Genomic DNA, 20,706 nt, shown 5'->3' on the forward strand with positions numbered 1-20,706 from the left:
CCAAATAAAGCGCATCTGATAAAGGCTTCCCACCCCTTTGAACGCCTCAGCATGGACTTCAAAGGTCCCCTCCTCTCTACCAACCACAACAGGTACTTCCTCAACGTGATTGACGAGTACTCTCGCTTCCAGTTCGCCATCCCCTGCCCCGACATGACCCCACCCACCATCATTAAAGCCCTCCACAGCATTTTCTCCCTTTTCGGATTCCCCGCTTACATTCATAGCGATAGGGGGTCCTCCTTTATGAGTGACGAACTCCGTCAATTCCTGCTCAGCATGGGCATCGCCTCCAGCAGGACGACCAGTTACAACCCCCGGGGTAACGGACAGGTCGAGAGGGAGAACGGTACGGTCTGGAAGACTGTCCTGCTGGCTCTACGGTCCACAAATCTCCCAGTCTCCCACTGGCAAGAGGTCCTCCCAGACGCCCTCCACTCAATCCGGTCACTACTTTGAACATCCACTAACCAAACGCCTCACGAACGCCTTCTTGTTTTACCCAGGAAGTCTTCCCCAGGGACCCCGGTCCCGACCTGGCTGGCTACCCCCGGGACCATCCTGCTCCGGAAACACGTGCGGGTGCACAAGTCGGACCCGTTGGTCGAGAGGGTCCAGCTGCTCCACGTGAACCTGCAGTACGTGTATGTGGAGTATCCCGACGGCTGACAGGACACGGTCTCCCTGCGGGATCCCCGCCATCGCCCCCGGTGCCAGCCCCCCCAACCCCCCTCCAGCCGCAACTGCTTCCGGCAGGCCCCCCCCCCCCCCCCCCCCCCCCCCCCGGCCCGCCAACACCCTTACCCGCGCCGCCTAGAGGACTGGACGCCCCTTCCCCGGCCCAGCCCTCGCCAGCTCTGCCTCGGGGTACGGACGCAGCCACAAGGACCGGATTGTCGCTCCCGGATGCATGGACGCCCGCAACTCCAACGTCTCCAGCGATGCTCCGCAGGTCGTAGAGGACGTCCAAAGCCCCCGATCGGCTGATCATGTCTATATGAACTATTAATGGACCTTGTTGCTTGTTCTCTCGTTTTTGTTTCTCCTTCAAATCTGTATATAGTTACCGTGTTCTGACACAAACCTGTACATAGTTTCGGGCCAGTGGGCAGCCATCGTTGGAGAGCCTTGATACAACATCACTAGTCATACTACCATTCTCTTACCCACTTGAACGGGACCCCCCCCCCCCCCCCCCCCCCCCCCCACGTCCTCATTCCCCACACGCGCGACCCCCCCGGTTCCTTTCTCAACAAGGGGTGGATGTGGTAGTATGACTACGGGTATTACGGTACCTGGGAGTGTGAGCTGCCATTGGTGCAGAGGGCTCGCTGCCCATTGGCCCAAGTATCGTGTCCTCTGTATTCTCATTGGTCATCTGCCAGCCAGACCAACGTAGCTCCACCTACGAGATGGGGTATAAGAACCCGTGTTCCCCAGCAGCCAGGTCATTTCTGTACTCCTGCTGCTGGGCACACTTCTTGCTGATTAAAGCCTTTTGTTTCGGACTACACCTACGTTTCGTGTCCATTGATTGTGCATCAGATCCCTATGAGTGGTAGAACATGCAGATAAGGGAGTTAAATCGGGGCAGCACGGTGGTGCAGTGGTTAGCACGGTTGCCTCACTGCGCCGAGGCCCCGGTTCGTTCCCGGTCCTGGGTCACTGTCTGTGTTGAGTTTGCACATTCTCCCCGTGTTTGTGTAGGTTTCACCCCCACAACCCAAAAGATGTACAGAGTAGGTGGATTGGCCACGCTAAATTGCCCCTTAATTGGAAAAAATTAATTGGGGACTCTAAACCTATTTAAAAAAGGGAGTTAAGAAAGCATGCAAGGTTTGTATCAGCCAAGACATAGATTATAAGAGTTGGAGAGTTTTGCTAGAACTGTAGAAAACATTAATTAGGCCACAGCAGAATACAATTTGAGTCACTACATTGCGGAAATGTGAGAAACAGGAGACTGTGCAAATCATAGAATTTACAGTGCAGAAGGAGGCCATTTGGCACATCGAGTCTGCACTGCCCTTGGAAAGAGCAGCCTACACCTCCACCCTATCGCCGTAACCCAGAAACCCCACCTAACTTTTTTTTTGATGAGATAAGATTTAGAAGGATGCTGCGAGGAATGGAGAATATCAGGTTTGAAGAAAGATTGGATAGGTTTGTTTTCTTTGGAACAGAAAAGGCTGAAAGGGGATTTTGATGAAGGGCTTGGATAGCGGCACTGTAGTACAATGGTTAGCACTGTTGCTTCACAGCTCCAGGGTCCCAGTTTCGATTCCTGGCTTGGGTCACTGTCTGTATGGAGTCTGCACGTTCTCCCCGTGTGTGCGTGGGTTTCCTCCGGGTGCTCCGGTTTCCTCCCACAGTCCAAGGATATGCAGGTTAGGTGGATTGGTCATGCTAAATTGCCCTGTTGTGGCCAAACGTTAGGTGGGGTTGCGAGTTACAGGGATAGTGTGGAGGTGTGGGCTTTGGTAGTGTGCTATTTCAACGGCCGGTATAGACTCGATCTGCCGAATGGCCTCCTTCTGCACTTTAAATTCTATGATTCAAGAATAGTGGAAAGTAAGGACATATTTCCGTTAACAAAGAGACAGAGATTTGACTTAGTAGATGGGTTTGCAGGAAGTAGGAAATGTTTTCGCCAAGAGAGTGTTCGAAGTCCGGAAACCATTGCGTCAAACGATGATAGAGGCAGAAAATATCAATGCATTTAAAAACCCTTCTGGCCCTGTTGTGGCAGGGCCTGCTGTGGGAGGCTTGGCAGCCTAGCCAAAAGTATCTTCCAGTCCCACAGAAAGGCACTGGATAGTTGACTGGGCTGCCAAGCCTATTGTGCGGAAAGAGCCAAAAACATCCATCCATGGTTTTGCAATTGAAGTGCTGAAACATAATACAGAGTTATGGATCAAAAAGTAAAAAGTGAGTTTAGGCTGGGGAGCTGTTTCTTGGCCAGCACGAGGCACGGTGAGTTGAATGGCCCCCTCTGTGTCAATAAATTTTCCATGTCTCTATTTCACAAAGAGAAGCACACTATAATGTCTTCATGTGTTGCTCCTCAGGCCCTGATAACAAATGGTGCCAATTTAACAGCAAAGGATGATAGAGGCTGCACCCCATCGCACCTGGCTGCTACCCATGGACACTCGTACACACTTCAGACTATTCTTCGCAGTGGTGTGGTAGGGGAATGTTAATTAACTAATAGGGTTCATTTTCTTCACAGTAAATGACATGGTCTCTAGGAAAGGGAGGATGGTCGTTCATAGATTGAAAATAACTTTCACTATTATCATTGGTCAGAAAAGTCTTATTTTGTAAATTCAATTGATTCCATAATTTTAAATGCTGAGCAATGTGGAAATGATGATCTAATTTAATTTTTTCAGGTATTTGGGCTCTATATGGATGTACAGATGCACAACACACGTCCAATGTTTGCTGAAATAGAATGTTGAACACCACCTTTCTTTTCTATTTGTTTTGCTCCAGGATACAAACCCAACAGATAAAAATGGTTGGAGGAGTGTCCATTACGCTGCCTTTCATGGTCGGCTGGGCTGCTTGCAGCTTCTGGTCAGATGGGGAGCAGATGTGAATGAAGTGGATCAGGATGGCAATTTACCAGGTATACTGTAAAGTAGGCTTGTCCGTGTGCGGGCACCACGTTTCAATTAGTTTTTCATTCAAAGGGCCGATGACCAAATTTCAGAAAGGAAGGGTTTGGCACAACATTGAGCACGTTTTTTTAAATAAAAAGCTGATTTATGAAAAGAAACAACTTGCTGAGCAAAAAAAAGTTTTAAAAATGAGTAATAAATAAAGTTGACAATTAATAATAATCGCTTATTGTGACAAGTAGGCTTCAATAAAGTTACTGTGGAAAGCCCCTAGTCGCCACATTCCGGTGCCTGTTCGGGGAGGCTGGTACGGGAATTGAACAAAGAACAAAGAAAAGTACAGCACAAGAACAGGCCCTTCGGACCTCCAAGCCTGTGCTGACTATGCTACCCATCTAAACTAAAATCTTCTACACTTCCTGGGACCGTATCCCTCTATTCCCATCCTATTCATGTATTTGTCAAGATGCCCCTTAAATGTCACTATCATCCCTGTTTCCACCACCTCCCACGGCAGCGAGTTCCAGGCACTCACTACCCTCTGTGTAAAAAAACTTGCCTCATACATCTCCTCTAAACCTTGCCCCTCGCACCTTAAACCTATGTCCCCTAGTAATTGACCCCTCTACCCTGGGGCAAAGCCTCTGACTATCCACTCTGTCTATGCCCCTCATAATTTTGTAGACCTCTATCAGGTTGCCCCTCAACCTCTGTTGTTCCAGTGAGAACAAACCGAGTTTATGCAACAGCTCCTCATAGCTAATGCCCTCCATACCAGGCAACATCCTGGCAAATCTCTTCTGCACCCTCTCTAAAGCCTCCACATCCTTCTGGTAGTGTGGCAACCATGATTGAACACTATACTCCACTATACTCCTAACTAATGCTCTGCTGCCTTGTTCTACATTACAAGCCAACTGTTTAGCCCACTGTGCTAATTGGGGTGCGAGAGAGTGTGAGAGGGTTTTGAGTGAAGATGAGGGTGAATGTGAATCCTGAGACTGGGAGGTGCCAGACACAAACACACTCCCCTCTCTGACTCTCATATATATGTGTATATATACCCCACCTGGCACTCACTAGACCGCACACTCTAGTCTCCCTCCGCCAGCGCTCTCCCATTACCCTGCCCATGGTGCTCTCCCAATTCCCTCTCCACGGTGCTCTCTCATTACCCCATCCGGCGCTCTCCCATTACCCTGCTCCCAACGCTGTCCCATAACCCCCCCTCCCCGGCACTCTCTCATAACCCCCTTCCCAGCGCTCTCTCATCTCCTCCACCCCAGCAGTGCCCTCCTTTTCACTTCGCCCCCCCCCCCCCCCCCCCCCCCACAAAGGACTTTCACATCTCCCTCTTTTCCCTTTCCCCCTTTTCCCTTTCCCACTTTTCCTCTTTCCGCCACCCACCCGGGCAGAACCTTAACTGGATGATCCCGCCACTGGCTGATTGCGTGCCCCCTTTGCCACCGGTAAATATACCGCGGTGGTCTGGAAAATCCCGCCCGGTGTCTCTTCAGAGACTCTTCAGGGAAAGAACACCTTTTGGCCAATGGGAAAATGTTATGACAAGGATAACATTCAAAGGGGTTTGACGCTGTTGATCTGGTGTACCAGATCACTGGTCACAGTAGTTGTCAGGAAGTTCTTTCCAAAGGAGCTGAACAGGGTTAAATAAATGTCCTTGGGATCCCTTTCTCATCTCAGGTTTCCAAGTACAGTGTTATACTGATAGCCACATTGAATTTCAGACAAGGCAGGGATGGTTCGTGTTGGGCAACTTTCACCTTCTTGGTTTATTCCCAAACTCAGTTCAAAACTGAAAATCCTTTTGGTCAGAAAATCACTCGGGCCTCTGCATCTGAAAGCAGTAGTTTTATTTGCCTCCAGAAATTAAGGCTCAAGTAAACATCTTCTCCGGTGCCTTGCTGGTTATTCAGTTGGAGTCACATGACTTCTTGGAAACGGCAGCTTGTTCTGATGGGACTATTTCCGAATCTAAGGAATTTTGGAAAATTATAATGAGCACATCCACTGTCTCCACAGCTATCTCTTTTAGAACCCGAGGGTTTAGGCATCAGCTCCTGGGGATTTTAAAGATTTTAGTCCCTTACGTTTGTCTAATACTTTTTCTCTGCTAATATTAATTTCCTTAATGCCATCACTTTTTAGCCCCTAGGCTACTGTCTATTTCTGGAATGAAACGTATGTCTTCTACAGTGAAGTCCGCCACAAAATATTTGTTCAATGCCTCTGCCATTTCCTCATTCCCGAGGATAAATTATCCTGTCTTTGCTTCTGAGGGACTACCGTTTACTCTAGCTACTCTTTTCCTTTTATTTACATATGAAAACAGATTGTAAGAGCTTCTATATTTCTGGCTAGTTTACTCTCTTTCTATTTTTTCCTTTTTAATCACCTTTTTGGTGGCCCTCTGCTGGTTTCTAAAACATTCCTAATTCTCAGACTTACTGCTTTTCTTTCAACATCATAACTCTTCTTTTAATCTAATACAACCCTTAACTCCTTGAGCGAGCCACCGGTGCATCTTTCTTGCTGAGATTTTGTTTTTCTTTTTTTTTTAAACTGAATAAATTTAGAGTGCCCAATATTTGTTTTGTCCTAATTAAGGGGCAATTTAGTGTGACCAATCCACCAACCCTGCACATCTTTGGGTTGTGAGGGTGAAACCCACACAGACATGGGGAGAATGTGAAAACTCCACACAGACAGTGACTCGGGGCCAGGATCGAACCCGGGTCCTCAGCCCCATGATTTTGTTCTTCAATGTAATGTATTTTTGTTGAATGTTTTGAATTCAGAAATCCGGCAGCTGAAGTTAGGGGACAAATGCTCAGTGAGACAGTAGGCACTTCTGCAACACTGCTTGAAGACCACTATGTTTTTCCCCATGCCCCATTGAACAATGACCCAGGGTTTGGATTCTGCCCCTACTGGTTGGGCCAGAAATCCAATTGACCTCAAGTCTCCTCTGCAGTGGACACTGCCTGACTGGAAGCCTGGCCTCAGTCAGGCTGACTCCAAGGCAGGGAATCTGTCAGGGCCAAACATGCACAGTGTGGAGTGGGATATGGGGAAACTCTGCCTAAGTGTCATTCAACCTTAGAGGACACTCAAATCCTAAACTATTCAGTTCTTCAGTGACATCCATAAACATGCACTTTCCAGTAAAATTATTGGATATGAAGCAACAGCAACTTAAATTGTTTTGTATACCATCAAAATGCTGTTGAGTGAACTGCACTGGGTGCTATTGACAAATTGAGTCATTTTAAAGGCAAAATGGCATGTATCTTTAACGTGTCTTGTTATTTTTCATGCTAGCTCATCTTGCAGCAATGGAGGGTCACTTGCATTGCTTTAAGTTTCTTGTTTGCAAAGGAGCAAGTATGACCCATATTCTGGGCGCCAGGAATGATCAAGGCGAAACTCCAGAGGATCTTGCAAAGAGATTTTATAAGGACAACATAGAGCAGTACATTGCAGCTGTGGAATATGAACGGGATCATCCAGTCGATCAAGAAAGTAAGCAGACAAAGTGACGCTGCCACATTTAGTTCAGTCAGCAGATGCTGCAAAATATGGTGCTTTTTAAGGAAGTGGTTTGTTAACATTGAATACTGAAACACTGTGGCATTTGCAGAACATTAATCTCTTTATTTCAGTTTACAATAATGATATTTCTTAAGTTTGTTATTTAAATTTCTTACAATCGATTAGGGATCAATGATTTTTTGTTTAAAGTAGTTAAGTTTGGAATCCCAGTTGCCCCCTTGGAGAAATACGCCACAAGATTCCATGGTTTTAAACAAAGAAAATAAACTTTACTAGACAAAGTCAGAAAATCGCAATAATTCACAATATTGATATTACCTTCTTAACGTTCAGAATTAGCATAAGGTAAGGTCAATAGTGTGAAGAATGGAGGATTTTAGGAATATTGGATTATAAACCTTTGGCAATTTAAGGGTTAAAAGCCCGGGGTTAGAGTGTGCTTGACTGCATTTACCATATTTTAAAAAAGGATTTTGCTTCGGATATTTTAGTAGCTAGAAGGTGAAATTGATCAGAGGAATGTGTTTTCAGTCTGGGCTAATGCACTGTGATTTAACTAGGGAAAGTCCCTGTGGAGTTATGGAGTAATGTGCTTTCAGCCTGGAGAGTTCATTTGTTTTCCACCTTGGGGCAAATGATGTCTTTGCTGGGTGGAGCTAAGGGATTCAGGGGGATTTTGAGAATGCTTTAGAGAGGAGGTGAAGTCTGATCTGGCAACCCTTGTTTTGACCTTGTAGGATAGTTAAAAAGGAGTAATAATATTTAAAGCAGAGCAGCCTTGTGTGAGGACAAGAAAGAAGCTGAAACAAACCAGTTGAAACAGCTTTTTGAAGACATCTAGTCAGAGTCTGCACGTATTCTTACCGGAACCCAAATATGTCCTGTGAAGCAAGTATTACCCTGCGCCATGCAGATTTTAAAATGGATTTAGAGTTGTATGTTTCTTTTCTTGCTGTTTAATGGGGTATTGAGTAGGATTATTTAAGGGCTAATTGTAAGCTGTTCTTTTCGGGTGTGAAGTTGAAGAGTTTAATATTGTATTCATGATAAAGCTTTGTCTTTAAAAACCAAATTCCTATTTCTTCATGCAATCACTTCTGGAGCGATACCATTCTTTCTCCACAGTCTTACAAAATAAACTAAAATATTGGGGTTTCGGTCCAGTTTCCTAGCCACTGTTGGGGTCTGCTTTGGGATCATAATAATATGAATTAACAGGCAAACTGCAGTCAAATAAGTCACGCCGCATTAAACAGCAGATGTAACCAAGACAGATGCCACATATTTCTCAGCAACCCACCAAGACATCAGCCACTAATGTTGCAAAATCTCATTAAAACTCTTTCTCCCACACAGGGAACTTCAACTTCTCACTTTCAAAGATCTAATCTCCGAATTCCTCAAAAGCCAGTCCGTTTCAGACTACTGTAAATGGCTGCTCACCTCCCAGTTGTTCAATCTTCTCTGCTGAGACTGCATTCCATCGGATTCATAAAGCTGCACTCCCACCCCTAATTACTGGCACCCAATTCTTACACAGACTGCCAGCTTGAATAAGCTCACACTGCCCTGGATTTCTCCAGACGCCAGTCTCCTAGCTGCATCAAACTATATCTTTGGCTCCCAGAGATCTAGAGTCCTAACCCTCTCCAGCAGAGATTGAGTGACTTTCTGCCACCTTCTCAGATCCCCAGGACTTCTCATGTGCCCTAACTGCACCAAATGCCTTCCAACTCTTTTCTGAGCTGCAAACCACACAAAGTTCAAAGTGAAATCGACCCTCTCTCCTCACAAATTCACAGATAAATTGAAACCAGAGAACCTTCTTAAGCTCCACCGTCTCCAAGGTGATGTAGCCTTTCAGGGTTCACTGAATTCTTTTCAAATAGTTCAGCTCAAATTCAAAACATCTCGCTGGATTGCAGTTATTTCCAAACAGCATAGCATCACATCTCCAGTTCACCAACTAAAAGAAAGTCCCCTTGCTATTTTATAACTCCATCTCTTCTATTCTGACTCTGTTAGACATGGGTAACCTTCTGAACTTCCATTTCGTGAGGTGTTTTGCCAATCTCTAAAGCCCAGGGCGGGATTCTCCCACGGGAGTCTAAGTGCCGACGCCGGAGTAAAAACTGGAGTGTTTTACTCTGGCGTCGGTGCCCGTTCCCAGACCCCCATTCTGGGGCCTCCGTGGGGCTGGCAGGGGCGTGGTGCGATGTGCGGAGGCGGGGCCTTGGCACGGCGTCCGAGACCCGGCGGTGCGTAAAAGATGCGGCGCCTTGGGTCCCGCACATGCGCAGTTGGGCAGGAGGCAACTAGTGCATGCGCAGTGGCCGTCCTCCCCTCAGGCGCCCCGCACAACAATGGCGCAGGGCTATAATATTGCTGGCGGAGGAAAGGAGGCCCGCCGACCGAGAGGCCGGCCCGCTGATTGGTGGGCCCCGATCGCAGGCCAGATACCATCGGAGGCCTCCCCCCCCCCCCCCCCACTCCACAGGTCGCCCCCCGAGCGTTCTGCAGAGTTCCCGCTGGCAGCGAGCAGGGATGAACGGCGCCGGCGGGACTCTGTAGTGTCATAGATCATAGAATGTACAGTGCAGAAGGAGGCCATTCGGCCCATCGAGTCTGCATCGGCTCTTGGAAAGAGCACCTACCCAAGGTCAACACCCTATCCCCATAACCCAGGAACCCCACCCAACACTAAGGGCAATTTTGGACACTAAGGGCAATTTATCATGGCCAATCCACCTAACCTGCACATCTTTGGACTGTGAGAGGAAACCGGGCACCTGGAGGAAACCCACGCACACACGGGGAGGATGTGCAGACTCTGCACAGATAGTGACCCAAGCCGGAATCGAACCGGGGACCCTGGAGCTGTGAAGCAATTGTGTTATCCACAATGCTACCGGGCTGGAGAATTGGCGGCCCTGCCGATTCCAGCGGCCCATGGCCGGCACCACACCAAAGGTTTTGGTGCAAATGGCGCCGATTCTCTGCACCTCGAAGAATTGCGCGCCGCATCGGGGCGTCGTGGTGTGGTTGCTCCGATTGTCTAGCCCGGCACGGGGCTCGGAGAATTGCCCCCCCCCCGAGTATTTTAATTACCTTACCCTCGACAACTTTAATCTTCCCAGTTTAGAACACTTCCTCTAAAATTCAACATGAACCATGAACTGGATATTTATAACAGTTTGTATATAATATTGTGCAGAAGATTAATGAATAATATAGCTTTTTCATTGCAGAACACTTTGTAAAATCACATTGTTAAAAAGTCTTTGCAAGAAATTGAGATGGGTTTCTAATGTATTGGTACAGTTAATCGACATCCTAAGTGTCCAAGTGAGGCAGAATGAACAAGGTGACTTTTTTTTAGCCGTGACAATGTGATTATACTGCACAAATGTCACCAAGGTGACTGGAATCTAAGAGAAAAAATAGCCCAGGAGAACTCAATTGCCACAGTTGCGTTAAGAAATAAATAAAAAGGGAAGAAGGATAGAAAAGTTAGTTCTCCATAAATTGAGAAAATCAGAAAATGACTCAAGATGGTCTCACCTGTAAAACGTCCAAACACTTGCTTCAAGAGCAGCATGATTGCCTGGAAACATGTTTTGATGGGGTGTGAGAGAGAAATGTGTGGAGGTACATAAATGGGTGGAGGGTAATTATCCAAAGAATCGTTGGTAATTGAGTACCTGCTATTATTAGTTTGATAAGTTTAAAATGCCCATGAGTAATGATGCTATTCTGCTGCTTCCTGCTTATTTTTAGATCTCGCATTTCCAGCTCATGTGAGTGCTTTTAAAGGTGATCACGAGGCTCTGCGACAGTTAGTGGAATCTGGAGTAATTAACATAAATGAACGAGATGATAAGGGATCCACCCCCATGCATAAAGGTATCCCCCATCTTCTCTGCAATATTAGTTGTGATAAAAGCCATTAGCATATTGGTGTTTTATTTTGGCAACTTTTATTTAAAAAATGTTATTGGTACAGTTAATCGACATCCTAAGTGTCCAAGTGAGGCAGAATGAACCATGTGACTTTTTTTTTTAGCCCTGTGACAATGTGATTATACTGCACAAATGTCACATGATGAAGGCCTCTGCCAAGCAATATGCTTGTACATTAAAATAATCTGAGAGGCCGAGATGGGGTTTGAAGTGGAAAAATTCCCACTGATTTACAACATAGTACTTCGTTGGGGATTTGCTTCAGACTGGCTATCGGGATAGGGGCACTATATTTTGTCCTAGGAATGCTCAATACTGATGTTTTGAACTACAGGAAGATTAGCAACTGTGAAACAGAAGTAGAGGATCCTCCACTGGTATATGCAGAATTTTAATCTGAAAGGCATCCAGTTGCGTAGCCTTAAGTAATACAGGCCTGATGGGTAAAATGAAAAATGGGTCCATCTATGTTGTAGCATTGTGGTATTGTCACTGTTCTAGTAATCCAGAGACCCAGGTAATGCACAGCAGCTCCACAGGTGCTGTCAGACTTGCTAAGATTTTCCAGCATTTTCTGTTTTTGTTTCAGATTCCAGCATCAGCAGTAATTTGCTTTTATCTTAATGCTTTGGGGACCTGGGTTTGAATCCCACCAGGGCAGATGGTGAAATCTGCATTCAAGATAAATCTGGAATTAAAAGTTTAACGATGATCATGAAACATCGTCGATTGTTGTAAAAACCCATCTGGTTCACGAATGCCCTTTAGGGAAGGAAATCTGCCATCCTTGCCTTGTGTGGCCCATACGTGACTCCAGATCCACAGCAGTCTGGTTGACTCTTAAATGCCCAGTGATGGCAAAACTTCCTCTGAATGAATAAAATAAAATGATTCATCCCATGTATGGGAATAAGGTTAATGATTTAAGTAGCACAAAGCATAGGGGATCTTATGCTCTCACACTGAAAATATAACCCTGTACAAAGATTATAAAATTAAAAATGCAAAAATACAATGGAGTGAACCCTCTGTTTCCTCAGCCCTGTTTGTTGGTGGTGCACTATCGCCGGCAGCAGGTTTCTCCATTCCCATTGCCAGCCAATGGGATTTCCTATTGTGGTCACCCCACGCCACCGGGGAATCCGCGGGTGGGGGTGTGCTGCCGGCACAAAGGAGAATCCCGCCGGTGAAGAATTCACCCCAAGGTTTTTTTTATCCATTATGTGTTGGATAGCAATTGATCACAAGTGGACAAGCTGACATGTTCTTTTCTGGGCTAATGTTAGAATAGGTAGCAACAAAACGGAGTCAGAATAAACAACAGTTATTTTTTTCTTCACATTGAGAGACTAGGAATTGTGGAGAAACAAAGGGATTGTCTGTATACACAAATCACTAAACACTAGGATAAACATAAACAAAGTAATCAACAAGGCAAATTGAACATAGGCCTGTATCTCAAAGGAATTGGAATTAAAACGTGAAGAATTTGTCAGTTGTCCAGGTTTTGTTCAGTCCTCCTCTGAACATTGTATTTAGTTTTGGACACCAAACCTTGGGGGTGGGGTACAGTGCAGATTCACAAGAATGATACCAGGTCTTAATGGGTTAAACTATTAGTACAGGTTGCATAAATATGGTCTGTATCCCTTTGTGTTTAGAAAGTTGAGGGGCTAACCTAATTGAACAATTTATACAGGAATTTTACAAGGTAGATATAGAAAACCTGGTGATCAGATTAGATTTTGATGACATGTCCAGCCATGATGACTGGGACCATCCTTCAACACCAAGAACTCAACATTACATTAGTTGATCTGACCAAAGTATTTGATTCAGTAAGTAGTGAGGCTCTGTGGATTGTGCACCAAAGATTTGAATGTCTAATCAACATCATCACAATCCTGTAATTGCTTCATGATGATATGACTGCCACTGTCTTAAGTGTGAGAGCTGAAACAGATATATTCAAAATCTGGACCGGGGTCAAGCAAGGCTGTGTGATGGCCACCATACAATTTATAATCTATCTCATCTCATCAAGGTCAACTGCCTTCTGGTGTGAATATTAAGTACCATCTGGATAGAAAACCCTTTAACCTTAATTACCTCCATGCAAAAAATAAACAGACCACCATCCACCATAGCATACATGATCTACAGCTTGCGAAAGACAGTGTCATTGTCCATTCTGCACCAGATTTGCAAGCCATTCTCAATCTCTTCAATTCAGCATTCAAGAAACTCGGCCTGTCTATGAATGTTCCCCAAATTAAACTCATATATTGACTCATATCTGGTCTTCCATCTTCCATATATGTAGAGGAGACTGGAATATGTTGAGCACTTCTCATAGATTGGCAGCCACTGCTCTCAAAACAACATCATTGACGAGGAGATCCAACATTGAATCAGCTATGATAGCTCAGCCCTCTACAAATAATAGCAATGAGTGTACTGCAATGAGACCTGGACTGTGTCTACTATGAAGGCAGATACAGAATACACGTTTCAATACTCTACTATTTCCTTATTGTTCTTATGAATTCCCCAGTCTCATCCTCCAAGGGACCAACATTTAATTTAGCCATTTTCCCCCATATATGCCTGCGAAAGCTCGTGTGTTTTATATTGCTTGCTTGCTTACTTTCACATTCTAATTTCTCCCTCTTTTTTTTTAGTCTTCCTTTGCTGGTTTCTAAACTTTTCAAATCTTCGGGCCTACCACTAATATTCACAGCATTGTATTGTGCATGTTTTCTTTCAATTTGATAACATCCTTAACTTCTTTAGTTAGCCATAGATGGTGCATCCTTATTGTAAAGTCTTTCTCAATAGAACATAGCTTTGTTGTGAGTTATGAAATATGTCCTTAATTATCAGCCACAGCTTCTCTACTGATTTACCTTTTAACCTAGTTTTGCCAGTCTACTTTAGACAACTCTGCCTTCATACCTTTGTTTAAATGTAAGACACCAGTTTCAGATCCAGATTCCTCACCTTAAAACTGAATGTCTAATTCTATGCACGGTAGCACAGTGGTTAGCACTGTTGCTTCACAGCTCCAGGGTCCCAGGTTCAAATCCCGGCTTTGGTCACTGTCTGTGCGGAGTCTGCACGTTCTCCCCGTGTCTGTGTGTTTCTCCAGTTTCCTCCCATGATTCACGACAGACATGCTTTAATAATAATAATATTTACTGTCACAAGTAGGCTTACATCAACACTGCAATGAAGTTACCGTGATGAGCCCCTAGTCGCCACATTCCGGCGCATGTTCGGGTATACAAAGGGAGAATTCAGAATGTCCAAATGATCTAGCAGCACGTCTTTCAGGACTTGTGGAGGAAACCGGAGCACCCGGAGGAAACCCGCACAGACACAGAGAGAACGTGCAGACTCCGCACAGTTGTTAGGTGAATTGGACATTCTGAATTCTCCCTCAGTGTACTCGAACAGGTGCCGTAGTGTGGCGACTAGGTGATTTTCACAGTAACTTCATTGCAGTGTTAATGTACGCCTACTTATGACGCTAATAAAGATTATTATTATTATGATCACTCTTACCTAGAGGCTCATTTATCATTAGATAATTAATTAATCCTATCTTATTACCATTTCTAAAATAGCCTGTTTCCTGATTGGTTCCACAATTTATTATTCTAAGAAACAGTTCTATGTACACTCTATAAACTCATCACTCAAGGTACTTTGGCAAATTTTGATTTGGTCAATCTATATGAAGGTTAATATCACCCACAATTTTTGCAGTATCTTTCTCACAAGTCCCCCATTATTTATTTATTTACACTTTGTCATACGTGTAGCCACTGTGAGAGGCCTACTCCCACCAGTGTCTTATTTCCCACTATTTCGTATCTCCACCCAAATTGATTCTACATCTTGATTTTCTGACCCAAGATCATTTCTCACTACTGTACTGATCTCATAGTTAATTAACAGAACTACCCCACCTCCTTTCCCCTACTTCCTATTCTTTTAAAATGTCAATTACCCTGGAATATCTGGTTCCCAGTCTTGGTCATCTCATAACCAAATTACTGCAATGATTATCATACCCATCTATTTCTATTTGTGTCATCAATTAATCTATCTTGTTACACATGCTGTGTGCATTCAGATAAAGAGCCTTTAATTCTGTCTTTTACCATTTTTTGATACTCTGACCTTATTTGCTGGTGCACTCTTGAATGTCCACACTATCCCTCCCTGTCGCACACCGGTTGTTATTTATTTGATTTAGCAAGACTTTGATCTCTGCACAATTCAAGTGTAGTCCATCCCAAGGAAACAACTCCTTCTTTCTCCAGTACTGCTGCCAGTGCCCCACTACTTGAAACTCATTTATCTCACAGCAATCTTTCAGCCATGCATTAAACATTTCAATTTTATTGACTCTGCATCAATTTGCTTATGGCTCAAGAGTAATCCTAGGAGGGTGGAGACTAACAAGTGGCCACATCATTTATGAAGAGAGAGGGTTTGGTGGGCGGTGGGCGGACAACTCGGGCAATAGTGGCACAAACTTTCTCTGTGGTACCCAGAGAAAAATTCTGTTTATCTGAGCTTTATGAAGATAGGTTTTACACACTCCATCAGGTGAATGTTAGGGTTAATGCGCTCCTCTAAATCGGCAGTTAATTTTTTGTATATATTGTCAGGCTTCTCAACTGCTTGAAGAAAGTAGCAGTGTTAAAACAGTTGCTTGGCAACAATCAAGCAGTAAAGTACTTCTCGCATTTTAGCTCTTGTTCCACCAGACATTTGCTTTAAAGAGTCCACTTCCACAGGTTGTCAGCCTTGACTTGCAATACAATTGGTTTGAACGCTACTAATAAAATACAAAATAGTTGCTGTAATATAGGGCAAGTGGTAAATCTTGGTACTGTGGACATAAATGGTATGTTAGCTTTTCTTAATGGCAAAATTGGATTATATAAGGCTGCCGCAGTGGTTAGCACTGCTGCCTCATGGCGCCGAGGTCCCGGTTCGATTCTGGCCCTGGGTAACTTTCTGTATGGAGTTTGCACATTCTCCCCCTGTCTGCGTGGGTCTCACCCCCACAACCCAAAAATGTGCAGGGTAGGTGGATTGGCCAAGCTAAATTGCCCCTTAATTGGAAAAATAAAAAAAAAGTTTGGATTATGTGTGTCTTATGTTCGTATGTATAATTCTCAGCTGCTGGACAAGGGCACATTGGCTGCCTGCAATGGCTCATAGAAATGGGAGCAGACCATCACATCAGAAATGATGCTGGAGAGACACCAAAAGACGTGGCTAAGAGGTAATCAACATTAGCTGTTGAGGCTGTAAAGCAATTAGAATTGAATGATCTTCTAACTTCGTCTATTCAGGGCCTCACGGTAGCATAGGGCCTCACGGTAGCATGGTGGTTAGCATCAATGCTTCACAGCTCCAGTGGTCCCAGGTTCGATTCCCGGCTGGGTCACTGTCTGTGTGGAGTCTGCACGTCCTCCCCATGTGTGCGTGGGTTTCCTCCGGGTGCTCCGGTTTCCTCCCACAGTCCAAAGATGTGCGGGTTAGGTGGATTGGCCATGCTAAATTGCCCGTAGTGTAAGGTTAAGGGGGGGGGGGGTTGTTGGGTTACGGGTATACGGGTTACGTGGGTTTAAGTAGGGTGATCATTGCTCGGCACAACATCGAGGGCCGAAGGGCCTGTTCTGTGCTGTACTGTTCTATGTTCTATGTCTACAATGATGAGCCAAGCTTTCAACCTGAGAGACCATATAGAAACATAGAAAATAGAAGTAGGAGTCGGCCATTCGAGCCAGCTCCGCCATTCGTTATGATCATGGTTGATCATCAAGTTCAATACCCTGATCCCCCCCCCCCCCCCCCCCCCCCCCCAAATATCCCTTGATCCCTTTAGCCCCAAGAGCTTAATCCAATTCCTTCTTGAAATTATACAAAGTTTTGGCCTCAACTACTTTCTGTGGTAGCGAATTCCACAGATTCCCCACTCTCTGGGTGAAGAAATTTCTCCTCACCTCAATCTTAAAAGGTTTATCCCTTATCCTCAAACTATGACCCCTCGTTCTGGACTCCCCCACCATCGGGAACATTCTTTCCGAATCTATTCTGTCTAATCCTGTTCGAATTTTGTAAGTTTCTACGAGATCCCCTTTCACTCTTCTAAACTCCAATGAATATAATCCTAACAAATTTAGTCTCTCTTCATATGACAGTCCCGTCATTCCAAGAATTAGCCTGGTAAACTATCGCTGCACTCCCTCCATAGCAAGAAAATCCTTCCTCCGATAAGGACACCAAAACCACACACAATACTCCAGGTGTGGCCTCACCAGTGCCCTATGTGATTGAAGTAAAACATCTGTATTCCTATACTCAAATCCTCTCGTTATGAAGGCCAACATACCATTTGCCTTCTTTACTACCTGCTGTATCTGCACGTTTACTTTCAGCGGCTGATGCATGAGAACACCAAGGTCTCAGTGAGTATCCACCTCTCAATTTACATTCATTCAAATAATAATCTGCCTTCTTAGCTTTGCAACCGAAACAGATAACCTCACATTTATCCACATTATACTGCATCTGCCAAGCATGTGCGCACTCACTCAGCCAGTCCACATCCCACCGAAGCATTTCTGCATCCTCCTCACAGCTCACCCTCCCACCCAACTTTGTATCATCTGCAAATTTGGAGATAATATATTTAGTTCACTCATCCAAATCATTATTATATAATGTGAACAGTTGGGATCCTAGCACAGATCCCTGTGGTACTCCACTAGTCACTGCCTGCCAATCAAAATACAATCCAGTCATTCCAACGTTTTGCTTCCTGTCTGCTAACCAGTTTTATATCCATCTCCAGACACTACCCCTAATCCCATGCACTTTAATTTTACATATTAATCTGCCTTCTGAAAGTCTAAATAAACCACATCGACCGGTTCTCCCTAGTCAACTCTACTAGTTAAGGGGCTGGTTTAGCACAGTGGGCTAAACAGCTGGTTTGTAATGCAGAACAAGGCCAGCAGCGCGTGTTCAATTCCTGTACCAGCCTCACTGAACAGGCACCGGAATGTGGTGACTCGGGGCTTTTCACAGTAACTTCATTGACAATAAGCTATTTTATTATTATTATTATTACATCTTCAAAGAATTCTAGTAAGTTTGTCAAGCATAATTTTCCTTTCGTAAATCATGCTGACTTTGTCTGATCACACCACTGTTTTCCAAATGCTGTGCTATGAAATCCTTGATAATTAATTCCAGCAACTTCCCTACTACCTATGTTAGGCTCACTGGTCGATTGTTCCCTGTTTTCTCTCTACCTCCCTCTTTGAATAGCAGGGTTACATTCAGTGTTATTATCAGACACAGGCCCTTGATTTCTCTGCCTATCACTTTTCTTACTCTCCTTTCTGTTCTTGTTCTTGATTCCCCCTGCTCTAAAGCCTTACAAAGCTTCCCATTCCCCTTACCATATTAGTTTAAACCCTCCCAACTGCTCTCAAAGAACAAACAAGAACAAAGAAAAGTACAGCACAGGAACAGGCCCTTCGGCCCTCCAAGCCAGTGCCAACCATGCTGCCCGCCTAAACTAAAATCTTCTACACTTCCTGGGGCCGTATCGCCCTATTCCCATCCTATTCATGTATTTGTCAAGGTGTCCCTTAAATGTCACTGTCGTCCCTGCTTCCACCACCTCCTCCGGCAGTGAGTTCCAGGCACCCACTACCCTCTGTGTAAAAAAACTTGCCTCGTACATCTCCTCGAAACCTTGCCCCGAGCACCTTAAACCTATGCCCATTCTTCATTGACCCTTCTACCCTGGGAAAAAGCCTCTGACTATCCACTCTGTCTAAGCCCCTCATAATTTTGTAGACCTCTATCAGGTCGCCCCTCAACCTCCGTCGTTCCAGTGAGAACAAACCGAGTTTATTCAACCTCTCCTCATAGCTAATGCCCTCCATTCCAGACAACATCCTGGTAAATCTCTTCTGCACCCTCTCGAAAGCCTCCACGTGCTTCTGGTAGTGTGGCGACCAGAATTGAACAGGATACTCCAAGTGTGATCTAACTAAGGTTCTATACACCTGAAACATGACTTGCCTATTCTTATACTTAATGTCCCGGCCAATGAAGGCAAGCATGCCGATGGAGCTGGAGAGAGGGGAGTCCCCGAAATTTTGTCGAATCCTCGAGGCAACATCCTGCTCTGACAACAACACTATCCCATTGGTGGAAGAGCCGGATGGGGCCCAAAGTGATCCACCATGCCTCAGATTACCCCTGTGAATAACTGTTCCGAATTGTCCCTTTTTAATGTCTCCAGATTTTCTTCTACACAGTTCACTGTAAATGACTCATGTTGTTTATATGTTACTGAGGGACGTAAGGGGGAGGAATCTAATAGCGCTGCCTCTTTCAGGTGTGATCCCATGCGGTCCTCGTTACCGGCTCGGGGCCTATCTTGTGTGTGTGAACCCCGACTTATGGAGAATAATTCCTGGAGCAGGGGTCAGGCAGTGTGACCTTGGGAGCTCCAATTAAAAAGCTGTTTCAGAGACCTCTTTGTCTGTATATAGTTAACCATTTACTCCTCAATAATAGAGAAAAGCAAATTACTGCGGATGCTGGAATCTGAAACAAAAGGGAAAATGCTGGAAAACCTTAGGAAGTCTGGCAGCATCTGCAGGGAGAGAAAAGAGCCAACGCCCCGAGTCCGAAGTATCCCCTAAGGACATCAGTCCTCGTCCTGCCCAGGTTTAACCCATCCAGTTTGTACTGGTCCCATTGCCCCAGGAATCTGAAACCCTCGCCCTCACACCATCTCTTCAACCACATATTCATCCAATACATCCTACTACTTCTACTCTGACTAGCATATGGCACTGGTAGTAATCGTGAGGTCACTGTCTTTGAGGTCCGACTTCTCAACTTTCTTCCTAACTCCCTATATTCTGATTTCAGGACCTCATCCCTTTTTTACCTATGACGTTAGTACCAATGTGCACCACAAACACTGGTTGTTCACCCCTTCCAGAATGTCCTGTAACCACTGCGAGACATCCTTGACCCTAGAACCAGGATGCAACATGCCATCCTGGAGTCTCATTTGCCACCATTGAAATGCTTATCTATTTCCCTTACAATCGAATCCCCTTTAACTATTGCATTCCCACACTTTTTACTCCTCCCCTCTGCAGCAGAACCAACCATGGTGCAACATATTTGGCTGTTGTTACTTTGCCCTGAGAGGTCATTCTGCTCAACAGTATCCAAAATGGTATATCTGTTTTGCAGGGGAATGGCCACAGGCAATTCCTACACTGCCTGCCTAGATCTCTTGCTCTGTCTTGCTGGTCACACATTCCCTTCCTGCCTGTGGCGTCTGAGCTTGTGACCACCTCTCTATATGTGCTATCCACAAAACTATCCACCTCACAGATGCTCCACAGTGTCCCCAGCCGCCATTCGAGCTCCGAGGTGTATCCAGAGATGCTTCCTGCACACATACTGGTTCCGGACACTGGAA

At 45.0% G+C, this 20,706-nt stretch overlaps 1 protein-coding gene across 2 annotated transcripts in view; it reads left to right on the forward strand.

Moving 5' to 3' along the window:
- Positions 1–20,706, forward strand: part of LOC119977829 (ankyrin repeat domain-containing protein 42-like) — a 66,051-nt gene that overhangs the window by 33,224 nt on the left and 12,121 nt on the right. The window contains exons 4-8 of one of the 2 annotated variants that reach the window (XM_038819064.1): positions 3,069–3,188; positions 3,499–3,634; positions 6,969–7,169; positions 10,977–11,102; positions 16,356–16,461. In XM_038819064.1, coding sequence (XP_038674992.1) covers positions 3,069–3,188; positions 3,499–3,634; positions 6,969–7,169; positions 10,977–11,102; positions 16,356–16,461 — 689 coding nt within the window. The remainder of the gene's footprint in view (positions 1–3,068; positions 3,189–3,498; positions 3,635–6,968; positions 7,170–10,976; positions 11,103–16,355; positions 16,462–20,706) is intronic. The other variant, XM_038819065.1, reaches the window with a different exon arrangement.

The sequence above is a fragment of the Scyliorhinus canicula genome, chromosome 14 (genome assembly GCF_902713615.1).
Source record: "Scyliorhinus canicula chromosome 14, sScyCan1.1, whole genome shotgun sequence".
Lineage (NCBI taxonomy): Eukaryota > Metazoa > Chordata > Chondrichthyes > Carcharhiniformes > Scyliorhinidae > Scyliorhinus > Scyliorhinus canicula.